The following is a 27087-nucleotide window of genomic DNA, read 5'->3' as shown; positions in this document are numbered from 1 at the left end:
AAGTAGACCGTGACCTTTGGGAATTACAGTTGTGCGGATTTATAGTTCACCAGGCACCAAAGAGCATTCAGAGCTCCACCAATAATAGAATTGAACCAAACTTGGCATACAGGACTTCCAGGACAAACAGAAAATACTAGAAGGTTTGGGGGAAGCATGTAAAATAGATGAGATTTGCACTACCTTCAATTCCTTGCCAATGTTGTCCCTCTCCTCACAGGAGCGCGCGGCGAAGAGGGCTGGGAGCCCTTTGCCATTTCTGAGGCCATTTCTGAGGCCAGAGAAGGTAAGAGGTGAGCAGGGAAGGCCCGACGCATGACCGTGGCCATGCAGAGGGCCTTATGCTCGCCCCTCATCCCTCGCGCCCTCCAAGACCGGAGGAGGTGAGAGGCGAGCAGGGAAGCCCCCCCCCATGGCTGTGGCCATGTGGAGGACCTTATGCTCGCCTAATTGCACCCTCCGAGGCCGGAGGAGGCGAGAGGCAAGTGGGGAATGCCCCCCATGGCCGTGGCCATGCGGAGGGCCTTACGCTCGCCCCTTACACCCTCTGAGGCCAGAGTAGGCAAGCGGGAAATCCCCCCCCCCATGGCCGTGGCCATGCGGAGGACCTTATGCTCGCCCCTTGTGCCCTCCGAGGCTGGAGGAGGCGAGAGGCGAGTGGGGAATGCCCCCCATGGCCGTGGCCATGTGGAGGACCTTATGCTCACCCCTTGTGCCCTCTGAGGCTGGAGGAGGCGAGAGGCGAGTGGGGAATGCCCCCCCCCCCATGGCCGTGGCCATGCGGAGGACCTTATGCTCGCTCCTTGTGCCCTCTGAGGCTGGAGGAGGTGAGAGGCGAGTAGGGAATGCCCCCCCCCCATGGCCATGGCCATGCGGAGGACCTTATGCTCGCCCCTTGTGCCCTCTGAGGCTGGAGGAGGCAAGAGGCGAGTGAGGAATGCCCCCCCCCCATGGCCGTGGCCATGCGGAGGACCTTATGCTCCCCCCTCACATCCTCCGAGGCCAGAGGAGGCGAGAGGCTCCCCCTTGCACCTTTGCCTCCAAGCTCCTCCTCCTGACTCCCTGCAGCCCTGTAGGAAGAGGAGGAGGAGCCAACCAGAATCACCTGGCTGTTTGGCTTGCACAGGAGCTGGCAGCCATTTTGGAGGAGGCAGGTCCAACCGAGGCAGCTTCCCAACCCCCGGAAAATGGCCCAGCGACCCCTTTGGGGGTCGCGACCCCTAGGTTGAGAACCGCTGCCCTAGCACATTGGGAGGAATAATCTCCCACATCAAGTAGCCCCATGGAGCTCTGCTGAAGTTCATTCACCTAAACTATTAGAGATCTCTGAAAGATATGTCTAAGGACATCACCAATCTACATGTCCAGGGTTCCAGAGGGTGGATATCGAACTGATATACTTCATTTGTTTAGATGCAAGCTTTATTATAATTTCATTCTTTCTATCAGTGAGTACAGGAAGGGGGAGAAAGAGCAAGCTAGGTTGGTAGATGAAGAGCCATGCATAGTGTGAGCAACCAACTAAGCTCAGGGTTGACCAGAGTGAGCTTCACCACATTGGTTTGCAAGTCATCCCGGTTTCCTCTAGTAGTATTTCATTGACACATGTAGGGTTCAGCATCCTATCATCGGAGCACAATTCCTCATCCTGGGTTGGAGGCATATGATTCTGGGAGAGGGTCTAGAAGAACCGCAGCAACCACAGCAGGATCCCGATCCACAGCAATCACAACACGATCCTGATCTGGATCCCGATCCACAGCATGAAGACGATCCAGAAGATATGAGGTAGGGCTGTCCACCCACACAGATAATGTGACCACCCCTGTTGCGTCCTCCACAGCAGCCACAGCAACTCATCTTGCAGTTCTGTGTCCTCTCTGAAGTACACGCTTACACTAGAAAATAGTAAGTAGGATGAATCCTTTCCAAAAATGTACAGTTTATGAAAGCTTCAACAAGTGCTAGAAAATCAGGATATCTAGTTGTAAGATGGACGGTTCTTCTCTGGAGACGTGTTTTCTCTAGAAAGCTCTAGTTCTCCCATGCAGGATTGGAGGAAGTTGATCATAAGGTCACATTGGAGGACCTAGAAGTTCTCAGGGAACATTTTCAACTAAATTCATGAGTAAACAAGTCCCAAGAAGTCAAAAGTGCTAATGTAGAGGGTTGACTATACAACCAAATATGAGAATTCACATACAATGTTGAAAACATCAACATACTTGGGCTTCAGTTCCTTCTTGTGACTTTCCATGGACATCTAAATCCACTTCTGGATCAGATGGCCCATGTAGTCTCTCCCAACTACATGATTCTACGAATGCTTGGCCTACCTCAAAATAAACTAAAATTCCTTAATGTTATTGATCAGACCCAACTAGAGTTTGACTATTGAATGAGTTGTTGCTTGCTGATTCAACACATAAGTAAATCCCACTGGTGGAACTGGTCTACTCTACGTTGAACTAACAACTGGATCCAAGCCTTCTTCAAGAAGGTAATTTGCTATGTTGGATGATCAGCCTTCTATGATCTCAACAGACTGAGACCTTCAGAGATTGCCCTCAAAAGTTCTAAGATCTTAGTTGACCACCACATCAGCAAAATTCAGAACTAGCATAATTCTTTTCCATCAGACCCCTTTTTCTTTAGCTTAAATATCCTTCCACAATGCTTAAGACTATGATATCGCAACATGAAGACAAGAGAACCCAACTTACCCAACTCCAAAAGGGAAAGGTAGGAAAAAGAAGTCAAAGTAAGCAGAGATAATCTTTTTATACAGCCCTGAAAAGACAAAATCCAGGAAACGAGGAAGAAATAAGCTTGTTTTCCAGGAAATGAGGAAGGATTAAGCTTGTTTTTCTGCCTAAGTGTTCGCTTCTGGTTGAAATTCCTCAACTTAATCTAGAGGTCCACATTCTTAAGGAAACATCCCAGCCAAGCCCTGAGAAGCTTGAGGATTGTTTTACCAAGAACGATCCAGAATATCTTGTATTAATGCTGGAAGGAAGAAAAAAGAAGGCAAATTTTGGGAAGGACAAACATTGGCCAAAGGCTAGTGATGATGATTGGAGAGATCTAATTTCCTATCACCTGTATATCTCATAATGCTAGAAGGCAACCCTGTTGACAGTTATGGATTTGTCCCTCAGCAATGTTGGAAAGGTTGCCTCATTTCCAGAATTATGTACATCCAAACGATGTAAAAGGTCTCTCATTTCAGAAGAATATAAAAAAAATCATTAAAAATCCTAAAGTTCTCTTTGTTTAGGTCGTGTATACGTTGTCAAGTTTGAGATAGTCTTCATTGATATGCTTACCCATCGCAGCCTGATCATTTCCTGTTATAGGTAATTGGGAAAGGTCTGCTTCCACAGAAAGGTTTGACCTGTTCATGGCCAGTAGAGAGGGGGCTAATCGCACCTCTTTGGGAAGAGAGTTCCAGAGTTGCAGGGCCACCACTGAGAAGGCCCTCTCTCTCATTCCCACCAACCGTGCTTGTGATGGTGACGGGACCAAGAGAAGGACCTCTTCTGATGGTCTCAGGGTTTGTTTGGGCTGGTAGGAGGAGATGCGGTCCCTCAAGTAGGCTGGGCCTGAACTGATTAGGGCAGTGATTCCCAACATTTTTTTGATCAGAGATCACTTGACCAGGAACCACTTGACCAGGGACCACTGTAACCAGGGACCACTTGACCAAGGACCACTGTGACCAGGGACCACTTGACCAAGGACCACTGTAACCAAGGACCTGTGTGACCAGGGGCCACTTTGACCAGGGACCACTTTACCGGAAACAACTTGACTAGGGACTACTTGACCAGGGACCACTGTGACCAGGAACCAGTTTATCAGGAATCACTTGACCAAGGACCACTGTGACCAAGGACCAGTGTGACCAAGGGCCACTTTGACCAGGAACCACTTTACCAGAAACAACTTGACCAGGGAGTATTTGACCAGGGACCACTGTGACCAGGGAGTATTTGACCAGGAACCACTTGACCAGGGACCACTGTGATCAGAGACCACTTGACCAAGGGCCACTTTGACCAGGAACCACTTTACCAGAAACAACTTGACCAGGGAGTATTTGACCAGGAACCACTTGACCAGGGACCACTGTGATCAGAGACAGCTTGACCAGGAACCACTTGACCAAGGACCACTGTGACCAGGGACCACTTTACCAGAAACCAACTGACCAAGGACCACTGTGAACCCCTAGAGTGTGACCCCATCTAGTACAGGTTGCAACCCCATACCCTGATCAGCCCTACGACTGACCAGTAGTCTGTCTTGTCTGTTGTTTCAATTTGTTCATCCTCATTCAGCCCATCACATCTGACTGGCATTGCTTCAGGATCAGGACATTATTCTTGGCATCAGGTGGAAAAAAAGTTAATAGAGTTGGATGTCAACTGTGTACCAAACTTCAAAACTCCAGATGATCTCTCCCAGCAGTTTCATGTAGATGTTAAACAATATGGGGGATGAAATTGATCTCTGAGGGACCCCACAAGACAACAACCATGGGGGTCGAGCAGGAGACCCAAAGCTCGACTCCATGGCCATTCTGGACCCAACCCTCTAGTAAGGAACGGAACCACTGTAGCTCCAAGTCCCATTCCTGCGAGGTGGTCCAGAAGGGTATTATGGTCGATGGTATCACTTTCTGGACCCAACCCTCTAGTAAGGAACAGAACCACTGTAGCTCCAAGTCCCATTCTTGCGAGGTGGCCCGCAAGGATACTATGGTCGATGGTATCACTTTCTGGACCCAACCCTCTAGTAAGGAACAGAACCACTGTAGCTCCAAGTCCCATTCTTGCAAGGTGGCCCAGAAGGATACTATGGTCGATGGTATCATCTCCTGGACCCAACCCTCTAGTAAGGAACGGAACCACTGTAGCTCCAAGTCCCATTCCTGCGAGGTGGCCCAGAAGGATACTATGGTCGATGGTATCATCTCCTGGACCCAACCCTCTAGTAAGGAACGGAACCACTGTAGCTCCAAGTTCCATTCCTGCGAGGTGGCCCAGAAGGATACTATGGTCGATGGTATCATCTCCTGGACCCAACCCTCTAGTAAGGAACGGAACCACTGTAGCTCCAAGTCCCATTCCTGCGAGGTGGCCCAGAAAGATACTATGGTCGATGGTATCATCTCCTGGACCCAACTCTCTAGTAAGGAACGGAACCACTGTAGCTCCAAGTCCCATTCCTGCGAGGTTGCCCAGAAGGATACTATGGTCGATGGTATCATCTCCTGGACCCAACCCTCTAGTAAGGAACGGAACCACTGTAGCTCCAAGTCCCATTCCTGCGAGGTGGCCCAGAAAGATACTATGGTCGATGGTATCATCTCCTGGACCCAACTCTCTAGTAAGGAACGGAACCACTGTAGCTCCAAGTCCCATTCCTGCGAGGTGGTCCAGAAGGATACTATGGTCGATGGTATCATCTCCTGGACCCAACCCTCTAGTAAGGAACGGAACCACTGTAGCTCCAAGTCCCATTCTTGCGAGGTGGTCCAGAAGGGTACTATGGTCGATGGTATCACCTTCTGGACCCAACCTCTAGTAAAGAACGGAACCACTGTAGCTCCAAGTCCCATTCCTGCGAGGTGGTCCAGAAGGATACTATGGTCGATGGTATCATCTCCTGGACCCAACCCTCTAGTAAGGAACGGAACCACTGTAGCTCCAAGTCCCATTCCTGCGAGGTGGTCCTGAAGGATACCATGGTCGATGATATCGAAACTGTTGAGAGGTCTAAGAGAACCAGGAGGGACACACTCCCCCTGTCCAGTTCTCCATGTAAAGGAAATATCTTGGAGAGGAACTTTCCTTCTGTTCATCGTATTTGAACATGGGTGAATATATGGAATCGAACATAATTTGGGACATCTTGAAGTTCTTCTTTCCATCAATTCTCAATCCAAGTCCTCTCAACTCTTGCCTTTTCTTCTGCAGGCCTACCTGTTTCCTTTTCCCTCTTCTTCCTGTTTTATAGGCCTTGTCCATTTACCAACCCATGTTGAAACATCCAACTCTTCCAGGTCATTTATAGCGTTTCATACTGGTCAGAACGACCTTAGACCTATTTCACCCTGAACGGGAATGAAGATGGCATTATATTAGGTGTGAGTGCCTCCCAGTGGCTAAAAATTCAGTTTGCACCCACAGGGTAGGATTGAGAGCGCAACTACGTTGTAGAATGAATACGGGTTGTCTCCACTTTAACTGCCATTGCTCAATGCTATGGAATCTTGTGGTTTAATGGGTCATCAAGATTCTTGTACAGAAAAGGCCAAAGACCTTATCAAACTGCAACTCTTAGGATCCCACACAACAACAATGACATGCTAACTTGGGCAGAGCAGAGGGACCCAAGAAGGATGGATTTGAGACATCTCGAAGTCAGTCTTCACTCTTTAATGCAATGGTTCTCAACCTGTGGGTCTCCAGATGTTTTGGCCTTCAACTCCCTGAAATCCTAACAGCTGGTAAACAGGTTGGGATTTCTGGGAGTTGTAAGCCAAAACACCTGAGGACCAAAAGATTGAGAACCACTTCTCTAATGTTTCTTATTCATGGTAGGAGGCCTAACATTTCCTACTTCATAGTAGATGGTTTCTCATGCCTTGAACTCACCTCTGACTTACAGTAACAATCTCCTAGGTATATTTATTCTGAGGAAATTAACCATTGCCTTCCTCTCAGACTCGCCCAAGTCATCTCATGCGTTTCTATGTCTCAGCGTGGATTCAACCACTAGTATCTCAGATACTTCAGTCTCCAAAGTATGGCACCATGATTAATTCCAGATACTGTTTGTTACGTGACTTCAAGGTGACCCTAATTTATGGTGAATCTCTCCTAAAGTCTTCTTGACAAGACTTACTCAGAGGTTTGCCGTTGTCTTCTTCTCAGGTGGAAAGAGTATGACGTCTCCTAGATCACTTTGTGGTTTTTATATCTGGTCTCCTTGAGTCCTACCATCTTAATAGTCTAAAACAATAGATTGCCTGGTTGGGATTTCTGGGTGTTGTAGGCCAAAACACCTGAGGACCCACAGGTTGAGAACCACTGCTCTAATGTTTCCTATTCATGGTAGGAGGCCTAACACTTCCTACTTCATAGTAGATGGCTTGAACTCACCTCTGACTTACAGTAACAATCTCCTAGGTATATTTATTCTGAGGAAATTAACCATTGCCTTCCTCTCAGACTCGCCCAAGTCATCTCATGCGTTTCTATGTCTCAGCATGGATTCAACCACTAGTATCTCAGATACTTCAGTCTCCAAAGTATGGCACCATGATTAATTCCAGATACTGTTTGTTATGTGACTTCAAGGTGACCCTAATTTATGGTGATTCTCTCCTAAGGTCTTCTTGACAAGACTTACTCAGAGGTTTGCTGTTGTCTTCTTCTCAGGTGGAAAGAGTATGAGGTCTCCTAGATCACTTTGTGGTTTTGTATCTGGTCTCCTTGAGTCCTACCATCTTAATAGTCTAAAACAAAAGATTGCCTGGTTGGGATATCTGGGGAGTTGTGGGCCAAAACACCTGAGAACCCACAGGTTGAGAACCATTGCTCTAGTGTTTCCTATTCATGGTAGGAGGCCTAACATTTCCTACTTCATAGTAGATGGTTTCTCATGCCTTGAACTCACCTCTGACTTACAGTAACAATCTCCTAGGTATATTTATTCTGAGGAAATTAACCATTGCCTTCCTCTCAGACTCGCCCAAGTCATCTCATGCGTTTCTATGTCTCAGCGTGGATTCAACCACTAGTATCTCAGAAACTTCAGTCTCCAAGGTATGGCACCATGATTAATTCCAGATACTATTTGTTACGTGCCTTCAAGGTGACCCTAATTTATGGTGAGCCTCTCCTAAGGTCTTCTTGACAAGACTTACTCAGAGGTTTGCCGTTGTCTTCTTCTGAGGTGGAAAGAGTATGACGTCTCCTAGATCACTTTGTGGTTTTTATATCTGGTCTCCTTGAGTCCTACCATCTTAATAGTCTAAAACAAAAGATTGCCTGGTTGGGATTTCTGGGAGTTGTAGGCCAAAACACCTGAGGACCCACAGGTTGAGAACCACTGCTCTAATGTTTCCTATTCATGGTAGGAGGCCTAACATTTCCTACTTCATAGTAGATGGCTTGAACTCACCTCTGACTTACAGTAACAATCTCCTAGGTATATTTATTATGAGGAGATTAGCAATTGCCTTCCTCTCAGAGTTGCCCAAGCTCATCTCACGAGTTTCCATATCTCAGCGTAGATTCAACCACTGGTATCTCAGATGCTTCCGTCTCCAAAGTACGACACCATGATTAATTCCAGATACTGTTTGTTACGTGCCTTCAAGGTGACCCTAATTTATGGTGAGCCTCTCCTAAGGTCTTCTTGGCAAGACTTACTCAGAGGTTTTCCGTTGTCTTCTCAGGTGGAAAGAGTATGACGTCTCCTAGATCATTTTGTGGGTTTCTATATCTGGTCTCCTTGAGTCTTACCATCTAAATTGTCTAAAACAGAAGATTGCCATTGACACTGTAGAAGACCGCATCTAAAATATGCCACATGGAACCATGATAAAGGACATTATTATTCCAATGACATAACCATTAGGAATGCATTCCTCATTAGGTAGGACTTTCCAGCTCATGGATCTTCAGCTGCTGTCCCATCATGGTTTTCTGGCCATCAGGAAGCTTAAACATGATGATGAGGATTAAAAGGGCATTTTATTATTATTATTCTAATTGCCTCTCTACCACGGTAGGCATTTGGCATCTCCAGGCCAAACTCCTACCTCATCTCTCTTCTTTGTCATCTTGGCATGATCAAAGACAAGTGGGTGGATCTTGGTCTTGTGGCCAGTGGTTGAATAATCTCTTGGGATCTACAAGGGAGGAAACTGGCAAAGCGTGACACAGGTGACAAATCGAGACATCACGCCAGCTCACGACTGATGGGGCAACTCTGATCCATCCAGACTTGGATCTGCGACATCAAAGTCTGAGCCACGCCATCTCCAAGGAGTTCCTCGAAACCCTATATTAAGAGTTGTGGCCTTCTTGGGTTCATATTCGCTGAAGTTCAAAACGTCCTCGACAGACGAATTCCACATCATCAGGTAAGCCAGGATCAGCCTTTATGGCTGTGGATAAGAATGACTTTTTAATTATTAATAATGCAAATTTGGACAAAATTAATATTTGATTTACTACTCCCAGAAGTCCTCAGCTAGTGTGGATTTAGGGTATTGTAGACTAGAGGAGTGCACAATATCGTTTTGGTGTACCAGATTCAGGGGATTCGGGGGATTCAGCTAGCAACTCGTTGTAAACAATAGAGTTGTGTGTTTGATGTGGAAATACCCTTGATTCGGATATAAGTTTTGGATGTGTTCAGATGTAGCTGTGGCGGAGCTAAAATTCACAGGTCAACCAAGCCCTGCTGAGAGGCGAAGCCAATCGTGTTGGCATGACTCTCGACCCAATCAAGCCTGACGGAGGAGGGAGGGGAAGACACAACCAGGATCTAACAGGTCTAACTATTATCCATCTATCTATATAAATAACAATGTAATGTTCATTTGTGGTATTCACAGAACTCAAAAACCACTGGACGAATTGACACCAAATTTGGACACAAGACACCTAACAACCCAATGTATGTCCTTCTGTCATTGGTGGGGTTCAGCATGCTCTTTGATTGTAGGTGAACTACAAATCCCAGCAACTACAAATATCCCAAATGTCAAGATTCTATTTTCCCCAAACTCCACCAGTGTTCACATTTGGGCATATTGATTATTTGTGTAGAGTTTGGTCCAGATCTATCATTGTTGGAGTCCACAGTGCTCTCTGGATGTAGGTGAACTACAACTCCAAAACCAAAGGACATTGGCCATCAAACCCTTCCAGTATTTTCTGTTGGTCATGAGAAAACTGTGTGGGAAGTTTGGTTCAATTCCATCGTTGGTGGGGTTCAGAATGCTCTTTGATTGTAGGTGAACTATCAATCCCAGCAACTACAACTCCCAAATGACAAAATCAATTTTTTAGTGAAGGACGTACATTGGGTTGTTAGGTGTCTTGTGTCCAAATTTGGAGTCAATTCGTCCAGTGGTTTTTGAGTTATGTGAATCCCACAAACGAACATGACATTGTTATTGATCTAGATAGATGGATAATAGCTAGACCTGTTAGATCCTGGTTGTGTCTCCTCATAGGATTCCATTTGCTAATAACAAGCTGCTGGCCAAAGCCAACCTATCAAATTAGCAAATTAGTCTGTCAATCAATGGGACTGTTAACTGGGCTTTGATCCAGTGTGAAACAGCTAGGGACAGCAAAGCTCTTCATTCCATCACATTTCAACCAGACGAAAGAGGGATTTCCCAAGCATCGAGATTTTCCAACAAGGAAGTCTGCATGTTGTGGAATTTTCATCTGGGACTTTCACTAGGTTGAATCCAATCATGTTGAAATCGATTTTCTATCTTGGTTCTACCAAGGGAAACGTTCTCCTTTTGCAATCTCTCTGGGTGGCAAAATTGTAGATAAAATTATATTTTGCGCAGAAATAATTTTTCTGTGCGGAAAAAAGTGTTTTCTGATAAAATTATGTTTTGCGCAGAAATATTTTTTCTGTGCGGAAAAAAGTGTTTTCTGATAAAATTATATTTTGTGCAGAAATAATTTTTCTGTGCGGAAAAAAGTGTTTTCTGATAAAATTATATTTTGCGCAGAAATAAAATTTCTGTGCGGAAAAAAGTGTTTTCTGATAAAATTATATTTTGGTCAGAAATAGAATTTCTGTGCGGAAAAAATGTTTTCTGATAAAATTATATTTTGGTCAGAAATAGAATTTCTGTGCGGAAAAAAGTGTTTTCTGATAAAATTATATTTTGGTCAGAAATAAAATTTCTGTGCGGAAAAAAGTGTTTTCTGATAAAATTATATTTTAGTCAGAAATAAAATTTCTGTGCGGAAAAAAGTGTTTTCTGATAAAATTATATTGTGCGCAGAAATAAAATTTCTGTGCGGAAAAAAGTTTTTTTTTCTTTTCAGAAAATACTTTTCTTTTTTTCTCTTTCTTCTTTGCAGACTAAGGGTTCACCTACACTGTCAAATCAATGCAGTTCGACAACACAAAATAATAATAATAATAATAATAATAATAATAATAATAATAATAATAATAAATCACACAGTCCTAGATGCTTGGGAAGTGTTCGACTTGGGATTTCGTGATACGAAATCCAGCATATAGATCTCATTTGCTGTGACATCCTGTGTTTTTGTGGCAGAATAATATAATAATAATAATAATAATAATAATAATAATAATACACTGGGTTCAATCCAATCATGGAATATTCCACACCTGGAATATTGTGTCCAATTCTGGGCACCACAATTCAACAGAGATATTGACAAGCTGGAATGTGTCCAGAGGAGGGCGACTCAAATGATCAAGGGTCTGGAGAACAAGCCCTATGAGGAGCGGCTTAAGGAGCTGGGCATGTTTAGCCTGAAGAAGAGAAGGCGGAGAGGAGATATGATAGCCATGTATAAATATGTGAGGGAAAGTCATAGGGAGGAGGGAGTAAGCTTGTTTACTGCTTCCCTAGAGACTAGGACGCAATGGAGCCATGGCTTCAAACTACAAGAAAGGAGATTCCATCTGAACATGAGGAAGAACTTCCTGACTGTGAGAGGCGTTCAGCAGTGGAACTCTCTGCCTCGGAGTGTGGTGGAGGCTCCTTTTTGGAAGCTTTTACACAGAGGCTGGATGGCCATCTGTCAGGGATGATTTGAATTAAATATTTCTGCTTCTTGGCAGAATGGGGTTGGACTGGATGGCCCAGGAGGTCTCTTCCAACTCTAGGATTGTATGATTCTATGACTATATTTATATTCTGCTTGAACTCCCCGGGGGGACTCACAGCAGATTACAGTACATATAAGGCAAACATTCAATGCCTTTTTACATGAGCAGCGACTTACAAACACAGATAAGGTAAAGACCTTCCCCTTTTTTCCATCTCCGGCGTCTGAAGGCAATGTTCAACTTCTGGCCATGGGGAAGTTGACAGAAGCTAAGACTCAGTATCAGGAGCTTACCCCAACTCGCAGCTTTGAACTGTTGACCTCCCAGTCAGCATCCTTTCCTGCAGCTAGTGGCTTTAGAATCATAGAATCAAATCATAGAATCAAAGAGTTGGAAGAGACCTCATGGGCCATCCAGTCCAACCCCCTGCCAAGAAGCAGGAATATTGCATTCAAATCACCCCTGACAGATGGCCATCCAGCCTCTGTTTAAAAGCTTCCAAAGAAAGAGCCTCCACCACGCTCTGGGGCAGAGAGTTCCACTGCTGAACGGCTCTCACAGTCAGGAAGTTCTTCCTCATGTTCAGATGGAATCTCCTCTCTTGTAGTTTGAAGCCATTGTTCCGCGTCCTAGTCTCCAAGGAAGCAGAAAACAAGCTTGCTCCCTCCTCCCTGTGGCTTCCTCTTTAACCGCTGTGCTACTGCATCCCATGAAATCAAGGCAGTTGTAATTTGGTGAAGCACAAAGACCTTGTATTAACTACAAATCCCAGAACTCTGTGTGGTTATAGTGAGGTCAAACTGCATCAATTCAACAGTAATTGAACTCAGTGAATGTCCCACACAATTAAAAATTCCACAACATTCAGACTTTCTTTTTGGGAAATCTCAATCCCTCTTTCATCTGGTTGAAATGTGACTGAATAGCCTTTCTCTCCCTAGCTGTTTCTCATTGGATCAAAGTCCAGTTAACAGTCCCATTGATTGATAGGCTCATTTGCTGGTTGTCTTTGGTCGGCAGCATGTCATTAGCAAATAGAATGATATGACGAGATACAATCAGGATTTAATAGATCTAGCTACATCCTAAACTGTAAGTAGTCCTCAACAAATAGGACAATTTTCACATCCCTGCAAACACAATATTAATAAATATGTATATCCTTATACACAACATCTTCCATTGCTTCTAAACTGATGTATGGATCCTTCCATTCCTAATGTTCTCCCTCATCCTTTTTTACAGGTACAGTCCATGTTCTAAGGAGATGTCTTCTTCTGGCTTTGAGGACTCATGCAACGATTATGGAAGTTACATGGTGTCCGGATCTTCTGGGGGCTGTTGTGGAGGGCGGTCACTCTGCTCTGAGCCATCATGTGGTGCATCGGGGTCTTCGTGCTGTTCTGGGAGGTCAAGAGCCATGGGGAGCTGCTGCAGTCCACCATCTCAACAGTATTGCCCACCTATGCAAAAGTACTGCCCTCCGGTCCAACAGTGTTGTCCTCCAGTACAGAAATACTGCCCGCCCCAGCAGAAGTATTGTCCTCCGGTACAGAAATGCTACCCATCCCAGCAAAAGTATTGTCCTCCAGTACAGAAATGCTGCCCACCCCAACAGAAGTGTGGTCCTCCGGTACAGAAATGCTGCCCACCCCAACAGAAGTGTGGTCTTCCAGTACAGACTTGCTGCCCACCTCAACAGAAGTGTTGTCCTCCAGTGCAGAAATGCTGCCCACCCCAGCAGAAGTATTGTCCTCCAGTACAAACGTGTTACCCACCTCAACAGAAATATTGTCCTCCAGTGCAAACGTGTTGCCCTCCAGTACAGCAAAGCTGTGCGCCTCCTCAACAGTGTTGCTTACCAACCCAACAATGTGGCCAGCAAGGCTACCAAAGCTATGTCGGCATCAAAGCACCGGCGATCTGCCAGACAAAACAAGTGTGCACACCACCAGGACTTCTGAAGAAATAGCTGCTGAGGAAGATGGCCATGTGCTAATGACGACATCCTAATCTGCCTTGCAAAAAGTTGTTTCCTTTCTTCCTTCCTTCTCATGCGCCAGCAAATATATCCATCCCATGAGACAGGGACACATCTAAGCTATTACCTTGTTTATTCCAAACGGAGAAATGTTTAGCATATGGAATGCGCTTCTCAGTTGAGTGTTCCATGAGTAAACCTATTTAATTCATCTCTTCTTTTCTTATCCTCTAAATATTTATGCATCTAAGCCAATAAAACTTATCCTGAATCTATTCAAGCTTTCCCAGCCCTTTTGTTCCTCTCGTAAGTACATCTTGACTTCCTTAAGTGGTCCCTGGTCAAAGTGGTCCCTGGTCAAGTTATCCCTAGTCAAGTGGTCCCTTGGTCAAAGTGGTCCCTGGTCATGGTGGTCCCCGGTCAACTTGTCCCCGGTCAAGTGGTCCTAACCAAAGTGGTCTCTGGTTAAGTTATCCCTCGTCAAGTGGTCCCTTGGTCAAAGTGGTTCCTGGTCATGGCGGTCCCTGGTCAACTTGTTCCTGGCCAAGTGGTCCCTAACCAAAGTGGCCCCTGGTCAAGTGGTCCCTCGTCAAAGTGGTCCCTTGGTCAAAGTGGTTCCTGGTCATGGTGGTCCCTGGTCAACTTGTTCCTGGCCAAGTGGTCCCTAACCAAAGTGGCCCCTGGTCAAGTGGTCCCTCGTCAAAGTGGTCCCTTGTCAAGTTATCCCTGGTCAAGTGGTCCCTTGGTCAAAGTGGTTCCTGGTCATGGTGGTCCCTGGTCAACTTGTCCCCGGCCAAGTGGTCCCTAACCAAAGTGGCCCCTGGTCAAGTGGTCCCTCGTCAAAGTGGTCCCCTGGTCAAGTTGTCCCTGGTCAAGTGGTCCCTTGGTCAAAGTGGTCCCTGGTCAAGTGGTCCCTCGTCAAAGTGGTCCCTCGTCAAAGTGGTCCCTGGTCAAGTGGTCCCTTGGTCAAAGTGGTCCCTGGTCAAGTAGTCCCTGGTCAAATTGGTCCCTGGTCAAAGTGGTCCCTGATCAAAGTGGTCCCTTGGTCAAAGTAGTCCCTGACCAAAGGTTTCCCTGGTCAAGTGGTCCCTGGTCAAGTAGTCCCTTGTCAAAGTGGTCCCTGGTCAAAGCGGTCCCCTGGTCAAAGTGGTCCCTGGTCAAGTTGTCCCTGATCAAGTGGTCCCTTGATCAAATTGGTCCCTGGTCAAAGTGGTCCCTGATCAAAGGGGTCCCTGATCAAAGGGGTCCCTGATCAAAGTGGTCCCTTGGTCAAAGTGGTCCCTGGTCACATGGTCCCTGATCAAAGTGGTCCCTGATCAAAGGGGTCCCTGGTCAAAGTGGTCCCTGGTAAAAAAAAAGAGATTGGGAACTACTGATCTACACTGTAGAATTAATGTGGTTTGGACATTCAGTTCCAAACAAGACCCCTCCACCTTCCAACCAGCAATGATAACTATTGAGGACACCCAGAAGAAGACACGTCTGATTAGATCCAACTCCATTACCTACCATAACAAATAATATCCGGAGGACCAAATAATCCTCCATCCTAGTCTGGGCCCTGGAAGATTAGGGCTGCTAATTCATTTTCCAGTAGACCCAAGATAATAAGATTGAGAAGGAGGGCTCCGTGTAGGATTGGGAATCGCAGAACTTCATTGGACTGGAACTCCCAGCATTCTTCCCCAAGAGCTACAATACCTGGATGATGCAGTCCAGAAACACCATCATGGAACATGCTTGGTGGAAGTAACATGTGACAATTGTAACTTCCTGCAACAGTTATTATTTTAACTAGAGTTGTCATCAACACCATTGTTTACTGCTGTCATTTAGACCTAATATTATTCCATTCCTTAGGTGCAGTCATTTTCATTTTATTGGATGATGTGGCAACTGAATATTATTTGCTTGCAACTCAAGATTATGTGGTTAATGGGCGCATTTGCTTTCCCAGAGTTTCTTATTATGAGCCTGGCTGGGTAAGATCATTAATATACCCATTAGTGTGAAATGAATTGTTTGGGCTTAGGGCTGGGCGGTTTCGTTTCGTTAATTCGTAATTCGTTAAAAATTCGTTATTTTTTTTTGTTAACGAAACGATAACGAACCATTCTGGAGCAACTTAAAAACGAAACGAATTTTTCAATTCGTTTCGTAAATGCTTCGTATTTCGTTATGTATTCGTTTCGTTATTGGTTTGAGGTCATTTCGTTATTATTTCCGCATGTCTGGGGCAAGTTTTATAGTTGTTTTTTGTTTAATTAGTGAAAAAAAATTATAAATATCACACCAACAGTCAACAACAGAGGGAGAGGAAAGCTTCAGAAGTTTTTGGAGGTTTTTTAGCGTATTTCGCGGTCGCGTCCGCCATTAACGAATCGATTCGTTTTTGTTTCGGAAATCGATTCGTTAATGTTTTGTAATTTTTTTCACATTTACGAAATTTCGTAAATATCGAACTTTTTTTTAAAAAAATTCGGAATTCTTTTAAATATCAAAACGCAAAAAACCCAGAAACGAATAGATTTTAGAAACAAAATTTTCCGTTGTTACCCAGGCCTATTTGGGCTGGGTCATTATTGGGTTCTGAAATATTTCATTATTAATTTATAGGCTTGTTTGATCAAGAAAAAATTTGGTTCTAAACTCACTTCGTTTCCAGGGGCCGCCAGCGTTTCCAATTTCTGAGGACTTCCGAAATTTAAGATTTCAAAATTTCGAAAAATTTACGAAATTTCGTTAATTACGAATCGATTCGTTACTGGCGGACGCAATTGCTAAATGCGCAAAAAACACCTCCAAACGGGACAGGGGGAACTTCTGAAGCATCCCTCTCCCTCTGTTGCTGACTGTTGGTGATAAAACTTACAACTAACAGAAACCAAATTAAAATGAATTCAGGATGAAATTAAAATACATTAAGTTAGTAAAAATACAAATTAAAATAATAAAATAATAAAATAATAAAATAAAATAATAAAATAATAAAGTAATGAAATAATAAAATAATAAAATAATAAAATAAAATAATAATAAAATAATAAAGTAATGAAATAATAAAATAATAAAATAAAGAAAATAATAAAATAATAAAATAATAAAATAATAAAATAATAAAATAATAAAATAATAAAATAACAAAATAACAAAATAACAAAATAACAAAATAATAAAATAATAAAATAATAAAATAATAAAATAAAATAACTTTCTGGGGGACCTTGTCAAAGAAGTCCAATGTGGTCAAGGCAAAACTATGGTTTGGTGGATGTGGAATTGGTTAAGCGAACGAACCTAGATGGTGGTTCTCCTCAATGCTTCCTCTTCATCCTGGAAAGAAGTGAGGAGAAGAGTGCCCTCAGTAGGGTCCATCCTGGGCCTGGTCCTGTTCAGAATCTTCACTAATGACTGAGATGAAGGGTCAGAAGGCATGATCACCAAGTCTGCAGATGATACCACATTGGGAGAGAGAGCATCTTCTCTGTCAATATGCTACAGCTCCTTGAGTTTTAATGGGCCCATTGGTCCCTCTGTCTTTGTATTGTCCTTAGATTTGATTGCTGGAGACTCCTTAAACTAGAGTAATGGTTTCCAACTGATGGTCCTCCAAGTATTTGGGGCTTTAGCTACCAGACGCCCCAGTCAACTTGGCCAAGTGTCATGATTTTATGGAAGCTGAATCCAAAACACCTGGAGGACATAAGGTTGAGAACCATTGCTCTGGAAGTTCAAGAGAAGTTCAAGAGAACCTAACTGTAGTTTTGCTTATCCCACAATTGACTAGTTTGTTTGCCAGAAGATCATGGGAGACCTTGTCAAAGGAAGGCCTTCCTGAAATCCAGACATGCTACATCCACAGCTTTCCTTGTATCTACCCAGCTTGTAACTCTATCCAAAAAGAGATCAGATCAGGTCATGTGGTGGGCTTCCATGGCCAACTATGGACTCAATCCTGGCATCTCTACTAGTTCAACACCCAAACTATTATGCTATGATGACTCCCTGGATTGTGTTGTTGTTGCGTACCTTCAAGTAACCAGGTTGGGAACCATTGCTCTGGAAGTTCAAGAGAAGTTCAAGAGAACCTAACCGTAGTTTTGCTTAGCCCACATTTGACTAGTTTGTTTGCCAGAAAGTCATAGTGGACCTTGTCAAAGGAAGGCCTTTCTGAAATCCAGACATGCTACATCCACGGCATTTCCTGAATCTACCCAGCTTGTAACTCTATCCAAGAAAGAGATCAGATCAGGTCATGTGGTGGGCTTCCATGGCCAACCATGGACTCAATCCTGGCGTTTCTAATAGTTCAACATCCAAACTATTATGCTATGATGACTCCCAGATAATGCCTGGATTGTGTTGTTGCGTGCCTCATAGTGATGAGTCATTGTCATTGATCCCATGAAAATGGCATCTGAAATTTGCCATGGAGAGCCACCTCTGAAAAAATACATTATTATTCCAGCAGCATTATTAGCAATGCATTCTTCCTCAGCTGAAGCTGTCCAGCTCACAAATGTTCAATTGCTTCCCCGTGACATCTTAATTTTCTGGCCATCAGATGACTCGAACATGGAGATGAGAATTTTTCAAATCGATCTTCTTTTTCAATTCTAATTGCATCTCTACCAATGTTGACATTTGACATCTGCAAGTCAGCCTCATTCATTATTGCTCTGATCACTCATTGATAAATTCATAACGCCATTTGATGGAATTCAGTCTTGTGGCCTTTAGTTGAATATTCGCATGGGATATACATGGGAGGAAATAGGTAACGCATGACAGAAGTGACAAGGCATCACGCCAGCATATGGGACAATGCTAATTCAACCAGGTATGGATATGGAACAGTCTGAGCCATGCCAACCTCAAAACCCTATATTAAGAGCGCTATTCCTATTCACTTCCACAGACGTCCTCTGCAACATCAGTTAAGGCAGACTGTAAGTAAGTGTTATTATTTTTAATAAGCAATAATACAAGTTTCAATGTTGATCTTGAGGGGGGGGGGGTTAAATTATAGCTTCTGGAAGTCCTCAACCAATGTAGATTTGTGGAGTTGAAGACCAAATATAAGGACCTTCCCAAACTCTGTGGCAAAGAAATGAATGCTTTCTAGAGGAATCGTTATACGTAGGGCTGGGCGGTTTCGTTCGTTAATTTCGTAATTCGTTATTGATTCGTATTTAAATTAGCTTACGATCCGATATTGAGCCATGCAGGAGCAACTAAAAATCGAAACGAATTTTTCAATTTATTTTGTAATTGTTTCGTAATTGGTTCGAAGTTGTTCCGAAATCGTTTCGAAATTGTTTCGTTATTATTTCCGTATGTCTGGTGCAAGTTTTATAGTTGTTGTTTGTTTTATCAGTGATAAAAAATAAATTATCACACCAACAGTCAACAACAGAGGGAGAGGGAAGCTTCAGAAGTTCCCCCTGTCCCATTTGGAGGGTTTTTTAGCGTATCGCGCAATCGCGTCCGCCATTAACGAATCAATTCGAAAATTACGAAATTTCGTAAATAACGAAAAAAATTTAAAGAAAAATTCGGACTTCTTTTAAAAATGAAACGCAATGGACCCCCTAAAAATGAAACGAGTTTAGAAACAATTTTTTCCGTTGTTACCCAGCCCTAGTTATACGCTACCTTGACAAGTCCATACATGTCTCTGGTCATATTATTATCCTGAAATCATTTTATGGACTTAAGGCTTAAACTTTGCATAGTCTTCAAAAATGAGACAATTTTAAAGGATTTTTTCCACATCCAGGAGGAAAAAAATAATTATTTGGGGGGGGAGGCAAGGGGAAATTTCTACAATCAACAAAAATTAGAAACAATGTTCTACATTCATCCCAAACTAATACATGAGTTCGTCCATTTCTAATGTTCGTCCTGCTCTTCATTTCTACAGGACGAATCTATGATTCCATTCATCGTGCAAATGTTGTCAAAAATGTTCCTTTTCCGAATTTGGTGGAAGATGTTACGGGTCTTCGTTCGCATGATTGCCTCCCTAACAAGGTGCCGCGATCGCTTCCTGGTTGTCGATGAGGGCAAGAGCAATGGTGGAACGGAGAAGCCCTCCACCTCAGTAGCATTGGCCAACTACGCAACCATAGAGCCCACCAAGGAAAACGTCCTCTCCTCCAGCCCAGCAGTGTCTTCCTCCAGTATAGAAATGTTGCCCACTCCAGTGGAAGGATCGTCCTCCAATACAGACACCCTGTCCACCCCAGCAGAAGAATTGTCCTCCAGATCAGATACCCTGTCCAGGACACCAGAAGAATTGTCCTCCAGTACAGACACAACATCCACCCCAACAGATGAATTGTCCTCCAGATCAGATACCCTGTCCAGCGCACCAGAAGAATTGTCCTCCAATACAGACATAATGTCCACTCCAACAGAAGTATTGTCCTCCAGATCAAACACCATGTCCACCCCAGCAGAAGAATTGTCCTCCAATACAGACACGTCCACCCCAACAGAAGAATTGTCCTCCAGATCAAACATCGTGTCCACCCCAGCAGAAGAATCATCTCTCAGTACGGACATCATGTCCAACCCAAAAGAAGAATTGTCCTCCAGTACAGACATCCTGTCCACCCCAACAAACGAATTGTCCTCCAGTACAGACACAATGTCCACCTCAACAGAAGAATTGTCCTCCAGATCAGATACCCTGTCCAGTGCACCAGAAGAATTGTCCTCCAATACAGACACAATGTCCACTCCAATAGAAGAATTGTCCTCCAGGTTAGACACCATGTTAACACCAACAGAAGGCTTTTCCCCCAGGTCAGACACCATGTCCACCCCAAAAGAACAATTGTCCTTCAGGTCAGACACCATGTCCACCCCAACAGAAGACTTTTCCCCCAGGTCAGGCACCATATCCACCCCAACAGAAGACTTTTCCCCCAGGTCAGATACCATGTCCACCCCAACAGAAGACTTTTTCCCCAGGTCAGATACCATGTCCACCCCAACAGAAGACTTTTCCCCCAGGTCAGATACCATGTCCACCCCAACAGAAGACTTTTCCCCCAGGTCAGATACCATGTCCACCCCAACAGAAGAATCATCCCCTAGGTCAGACATCATGTCCACTCCAGCAGAAGAATCGTCCCCCAATCCAGAATAGGTATTGTCCCCCAGTACTGAGGTGTTTCCCCCAGCAAAAAGTACTGTCCTTCAGTACAGACTTTTTCACCCCGGCAGAAACATCATTCCTCAGAAGAAATGTGTTGCCCATTCCAGAATAAGTACTATCCTCCAATACAGACGTGTTGTTCACTCGAGAAGAAGGATTATTCTCCAGTACTGAGCACCGCAGAAGATTCATCCTCCAGTTCAGACATGCTGTCCACCCCAGCAGAAGAATCATCCTCCAGTACAGACACAATGTCCACCTCAGCAGAAGGCTCGTCCTCTGCTACCCAACCTCAAATAAGTATTGTCCTCCAATACAGACCGGCAGAAGGATCGTCCCCCACAATGATGGTCCTCCAATCCAACTCCGTGGTCTCCTGCTACAGCAAAGCTCATCAGTAATGTTGCTCACCAACCCAACAATGTAACGTGCAAGGTCATCAGACTTATGACTCTGTCAGAAAACCAGAAATCTACCATAGCCAACAAGTGTGCAAATGTCGTACATTTGGAGAAAGGAAGACCACAACGTGTTGATGAGAACACCTTTCTTCTCCAGCTTACTTTTTTCCATCTTCTCATGCTCTGGGCAATATCTCAATCTCATGAAACCAGAAGGCCTGTTTAGTTAATTCCTTGTGCTCTTTGTTTTACAAGTAATTTATGGCTGGAATTAATGACTATCATTATAAACATGCAAACAGGTTCTTCTAGTTCTTCTTAGGACAGTAGGGTCCCATGGCTAATCCCATTGAATCCATTGACTCCATTAAAGGTATACACAGATTGACTCAGCACTCAGTAACTAATCCAATATTCAGATCAGTTTAAGCAATTCCCTGTTATTTTCATTCTTGGATGGGAAAAAAGTAATTTGAGAAATGTTTTTTCTTAGTTCAAGGATTTTTTTAAAAAAAGTATAGTTTTTTTGGGGGGGGAATCACAATTCAGAGCTTACTTCGTACAAAATTCACACATGAAATTTGTGTAGGACAACAGAAATTTGGTGTAGGAAATTTTCTGTGCAAAAACAACATTGTCTATGCTGAACTATCTGATACTGTTTCCTATGCTTGTTCTGCACAAAATTTGGTTTTGTTTTTTGTGCAGAAAAGTTTTCTGTGAAGAAAAAGTTATTTTAGTTTTCTGTGCAGAAAAAGTTATTTTAGTTTTCTGTGCAGAAAAAAGTTATTTTAGTTTTCTGTGCAGAAAAAAGTTATTTTAGTTTTCTGTGCAGAAAAAGTTATTTTAGGTTTCTGTGCAGAAAAAAGTTATTTTAGTTTTCTGTGCAGAAAAAAGTTATTTTAGTTTTCTGTGCAGAAAAAGTTATTTTAGGTTTCTGTGCAGAAAACGTTATTTTAGTTTTCTGTGCAGAAAAAAGTTATTTTAGTTTTCTGTGCAGAAAAAAGTTATTTTAGTTTTCTGTGCAGAAAAAAGTTATTTTAGTTTTCTGTGCAGAAAAAGTTATTTGTTTTCTGTGCAGAAAAAAGTTATTTTAGTTTTCTGTGTAGAAAAAAGTTATTTTAGTTTTCTGTGCAGAAAAAAGTTATTTTAGTTTTCTGTGCAGAAAAAAAGCTATTTTAGTTTTCTGTGCAGAAAAAATTATTTCTGTGCAGGCCTATTATATTTTTCACCTTACAAAATGCTATTTTGGGTGCAGAAAATGATGTTAATGTACAAAGATGTGTTTTTTCTTATCTTCTGAATTGATGCCACACAATAAAATTATTTGATTACATCCCTCATGTTTGGGTGGATTTGCTTTCCCGTAAATTTCCTAATTGCAGCATAGTATTAGTATTAATAGTATTAGTATAACAAATTTGGCACACATAACTCCCATGAACAAGAGAAAATACTGGAAGGGTTTGGTGGGCACTGACCTTGAGTTTTGGAGTTGTAGTTCACCTACATGCAAAGAGCACTGTGGACTCAAACAATGATGTATCTGGACCAAATTTGGCATGAATACTCAATATGCCCAAATGTGAACACTAGTAGAGTTTGGGGGAAATAGACCTTGACATTTCGGAGTTGTAGTTGCTGGGATGTATAGTTCACCTACAATCAAAGAATATTCTGAACCTCACCAACGAGAAAATTGGGCCAAACTTCCCACACAGAACCCCCATGACCAACAGAAAATACTGTGCTTTCTGGTGGTCTTTGGCGACCCCTCTGACACTCCCTTGTGACCTCCAACAGGGTCCCGACCCCCAGGTTGAGAACCACTGGACTATGGGAATGGGTCATCCAGAGCCGGCTCTCTTTTCCTTCCTCATTGGGACCAGGTCAATGTTCTCTTGCAATGAAGCAAAGGCATAGCAAGGCAGGGCCAGGGGGGCTACTGAAGGATGAATGGAGGGTCTCCCCTTTGCAGTGGGTGCTCACTATAAAGCACAATCTCCAGCTCTTTATGGTACAGCCAGGGGTGGCTCGTCCATTACGCGAAGTAAGCGGTCGCTGAACACTTTTTTTGCCAGGGGCACAGTGGCACCTCTGTAAATGCCCCTCGACCGCCACTTGAGGAGCGCCCCCTCAGCTCACAACAGCCCTAGCAGTCCGGGGGGAGCCTCGGCTTTCTTGCCTTGCTGCCGGGCGATCCTCTTCCCAAAGGGGCCGGGCCCTTGAGCCTCGCCTAGCCCCTCTCGTTCCTGCTCCACCCGGCCACCGGGTGCGCAAGCAGAGCCGGCGCTCAATCGTTCTCCGCGTTCAATCCCTTCCCCATGACCGGCTCTCTTTCCCGATCCCCTGACACTCCACCCGCCACCTCTCCTCTCCCCAATCCGCGGGTGGGCCAAGGGGCGGAGCCGCCATGCCTGGCCCACTTCGGGACCGGAGGCATGTCTGAAGACCCCAGCGTGCGCACCAAAAGTCACCTCTTCTCCTGATTTTCTCTTTAGCCATTGGGACCGAGACAGAGAGATTCTGTGGCATTCTGAACTCCACCAATGCTGGAATTGAACCAATGGCTGAGAAGAAAGTCAGGAGAAGAGGTGACTTTTGGTGCATACGCTGGGGTCTTCAGGCATGCCTCCGGACCCAAAGCAGACCAGGCAAGGGAGCAAATGTGGCAAGTGTAGTTACTGGGATGCATAGTTCACCTACAATCAAAGAGCATTCTGAACTCCACCAATGCTGGAATTGAACCAATGGCTGAGAAGAAAGTCAGGAGAAGAGGTGACTTTTGGTGCATACGCCGGGGTCTTCAGGCATGCCTCCGGACCCGAAGCGGGCCAGGCAAGGGAGCAAATGTGGCAAGTGTCGTTACTGGGATGCATAGTTCACCTACAATCAAAGAGCATTCTGAACTCCACCAATGCTGGAATTGAACCAAATATGGCACACAGAACTCCTACAACAAACAGAAAATATATATGAATGATTGGCTGGGGGAGGCGCCAAAAAACTGTTTGCTTACCGTTGAAAATTACCTAGGGCCGCCTCTGGGTACAGCTTCCCTCCATCCAAGAGGTTCATGATGCTCTTGTCGTAGTTGTTGAGCTGCTAGATGTCCATTTCCTGGCTTGGGCAGAGCAGGAGGCCAGGCAGGCTGGGAGGAGAAGCGCCATAGCAGCTTCTCACCATGGATTATTGCTACAGAATCATGGAAGTTGGAGTTACTACTCCTAATAAAATAATTATTAATAGTATCCAGTTGGATACCACTTTAATTGCTGTGGTTTATTGCTATGGAAAGTTCTCAGCCTTCCCTGTCGAAAAGGGCTGGTGCTTTTCCAAACCACAGCTCCCATAATTCCATAGCATGAAGCCATGGCAATTAAATTGATCAACCTGGGGGTCGAGACCCCTGGAGGGGTCATGAAGGGATGTCAGAGGGGTTGTGAAAAGGCAGTATTTTCTGTTGCTCATGGGGATTCTGTGTGGGATGTTTGGCCCAATTCTATCATTGGTAGGGTTCAGAATGCTATTTGCTTGTAGGTGAACTGTAAATCCCAGCAACGACAACTCCCAAATGTCCATGTCTATTTTCTCCAAACTCCACCAATGTTCACATTTGGGTATACTGAGTATCCGTGTGAAGTTTGGTCCGGATCCATGATTGTTTGAATTTACAGTGCTCTCTGGATGTACATGAACTGCAACGCCCAAACTCAAGGTCAATGCCCACCAAACTCTTCCAGTATTTACTGTTGGTCATGGGAATTTTGTGTACCAAGTTTGGTTCAATTCCATCATTGGTGGAGTTTAGAATGCTCTTTGATTGTAGGTGAACTGTAAATCCCAGCAACAACAACTCCGAAATGTCCATGTCTATTTTCCCCAAACTCCACCAGTGTTCACATTTGGGTATATTGAGTATCTCTGTGAAGTTTGGTCCGGATCCATGATTCAATTTACAATGCTCTCTGGATGTAGGTGAACTGTAACTCCTAAACTCAAGGTCAATGCCCACCAAACCCTTCCAGTATTTACTGTTGGTCATGGGAATTTTGTGTACCAAGTTTGGTTCAATTCCATCATTGGTGGAGTTCAGAATGCTCTTTGATTGTAGGTGAACTGTAAATCCCAGCAACAACAACTCCCAAATGTCCATGTCTATTTTCCCCAAACTCCACCAGTGTTCACATTTGGGTATATTGAGTATCTCTGTGAAGTTTGGTCCGGATCCATGATTCAATTTACAATGCTCTCTGGATGTAGGTGAACTGTAACTCCTAAACTCAAGGTCAATGCCCACCAAACCCTTCCAGTATTTACTGTTGGTCATGGGAATTTTGTGTACCAAGTTTGGTTCAATTCCATCATTGGTCGAGTTCAGAATGCTCTTTGATTGTAGGTGAACTGTAAATCCCAGCAACGACAACTCCCAAAAGTCAAGGTCTATTTTCCCCAAACTCCACCAGTGTCCACATTTGGGTATATTGAGTATTTGTGTGAAGTTTGGTCCAGATCCATGATTGGGTTGTTGTAGGTTTTTCCGGGCTATATGGCCATGTTCTAGAGGCATTTTCTCCTGACGTTTCGCCTGCATCTATGGCAAGCATCCTCAGAGGTAGTGAGGTCTGTTGGAAGTAGGAAAATGGGTTTATATATCCATGATTGTTTGAATTTACTGTGCTCTCTGGATGTAGGTGAACTGCAACTCCCAAACTCAAGGTCAATGCCCACCAAACCCTTCCAGTATTTACTGTTGGTCATGGGAGTTCTGTGTACCAAGTTTGGTTCAATTCCATCATTGGTGGAGTTCAGAATGCTCTTTGATTGTAGGCGAACTATAAATCCCAGCAACTACAACTCCAGTATGACACAATAACCCCCCACCCCACAACTCCACCAGTATTCGAATTTGGGAGGTAGAACCAAAAATAATGTTATGGTTGGGGGTCACCACAACATGAGGAACTGTATTAAGGGGTCGCGGCATTAGGAAGTTTGAGAAACATTGCGCATTCATTCAACATTGGAGATGCACCTCACGCCACTCAAATGATGTCAAACCCATTCACCGGAAATATGGCTGGTGACTTCCACGCGACCAATGATCCCATTCCAGAACACGTAGGACACACACTTCACTCATGAGAGTATCCTCAGCCAGTTTGATCTCTTCTACAAATTGCTCCGAAGCACCTAACTATCAATTACCCGATCCATGTGTTGCAATGGTGACGTCTTGCACATGGACTTAATTGTGATATATTGCTTAGGCGTGGCAAGTCCATTGCCAGAAGATGCTGAGATGATTCATTTGCACACCACAGTTGACATATTTCCAAATCTTAAGCTAATGGTTGGAGTGTTGAACTGGGATTCTGAGATGCCAAGATTCCCATCTGTGCCTAGACATTGGAAAACCATTGGTCAAGTCACACCATCTTACGACACTGGAATACATCTTACCCATGGGTTCATCTTAGGGTTGCCATTAGTCAGAGAAGTCTTGAATCACACAACGACAACATACTCGAAAGATGATTGGTGGAGGCAAGATCCATCACAATAACAGGTGCAAAAATTAGATAAATTATGCAAACATATGGAAATGTATACAAACTAAATAAATCCAAACAAACTTCTATGCAGGAAGAAAATAGAAAGGTGTAAGGTAAAGG

General features: G+C 44.0%; 1 protein-coding gene across 1 annotated transcript; it reads left to right on the top strand.

Moving 5' to 3' along the window:
- Positions 1-8985: 8985 nt before the first annotated feature.
- LOC132764496 (cornifin-A-like) lies at positions 8986-14111 on the top strand. The gene is made up of 2 exons (XM_060758525.2): positions 8986-9160; positions 13111-14111. The coding sequence occupies exon 2, from the start codon at positions 13133-13135 to the stop codon at positions 13835-13837; it is 705 nt and encodes a 234-aa protein (XP_060614508.2). The 5' UTR covers positions 8986-9160; positions 13111-13132; the 3' UTR covers positions 13838-14111.
- Positions 14112-27087: the final 12976 nt, after the last annotated feature.

The sequence above is a fragment of the Anolis sagrei genome, chromosome 12, assembly GCF_037176765.1.
Source record: "Anolis sagrei isolate rAnoSag1 chromosome 12, rAnoSag1.mat, whole genome shotgun sequence".
In the NCBI taxonomy this organism is placed as follows: Eukaryota; Metazoa; Chordata; class Lepidosauria; order Squamata; family Dactyloidae; genus Anolis; species Anolis sagrei.
The sequence above is the reverse complement of the archived record's forward strand: the minus strand, read 5'-3'. Positions and strand labels throughout refer to the sequence as shown.

What these genes read in the sequence shown, in the direction of transcription:
- LOC132764496 (XM_060758525.2), top strand. Translation starts at nt 13,133, where the DNA reads ATGTCTTCTTCTGGCTTTGAGGACTCATGCAACGATTATGGAAGTTAC.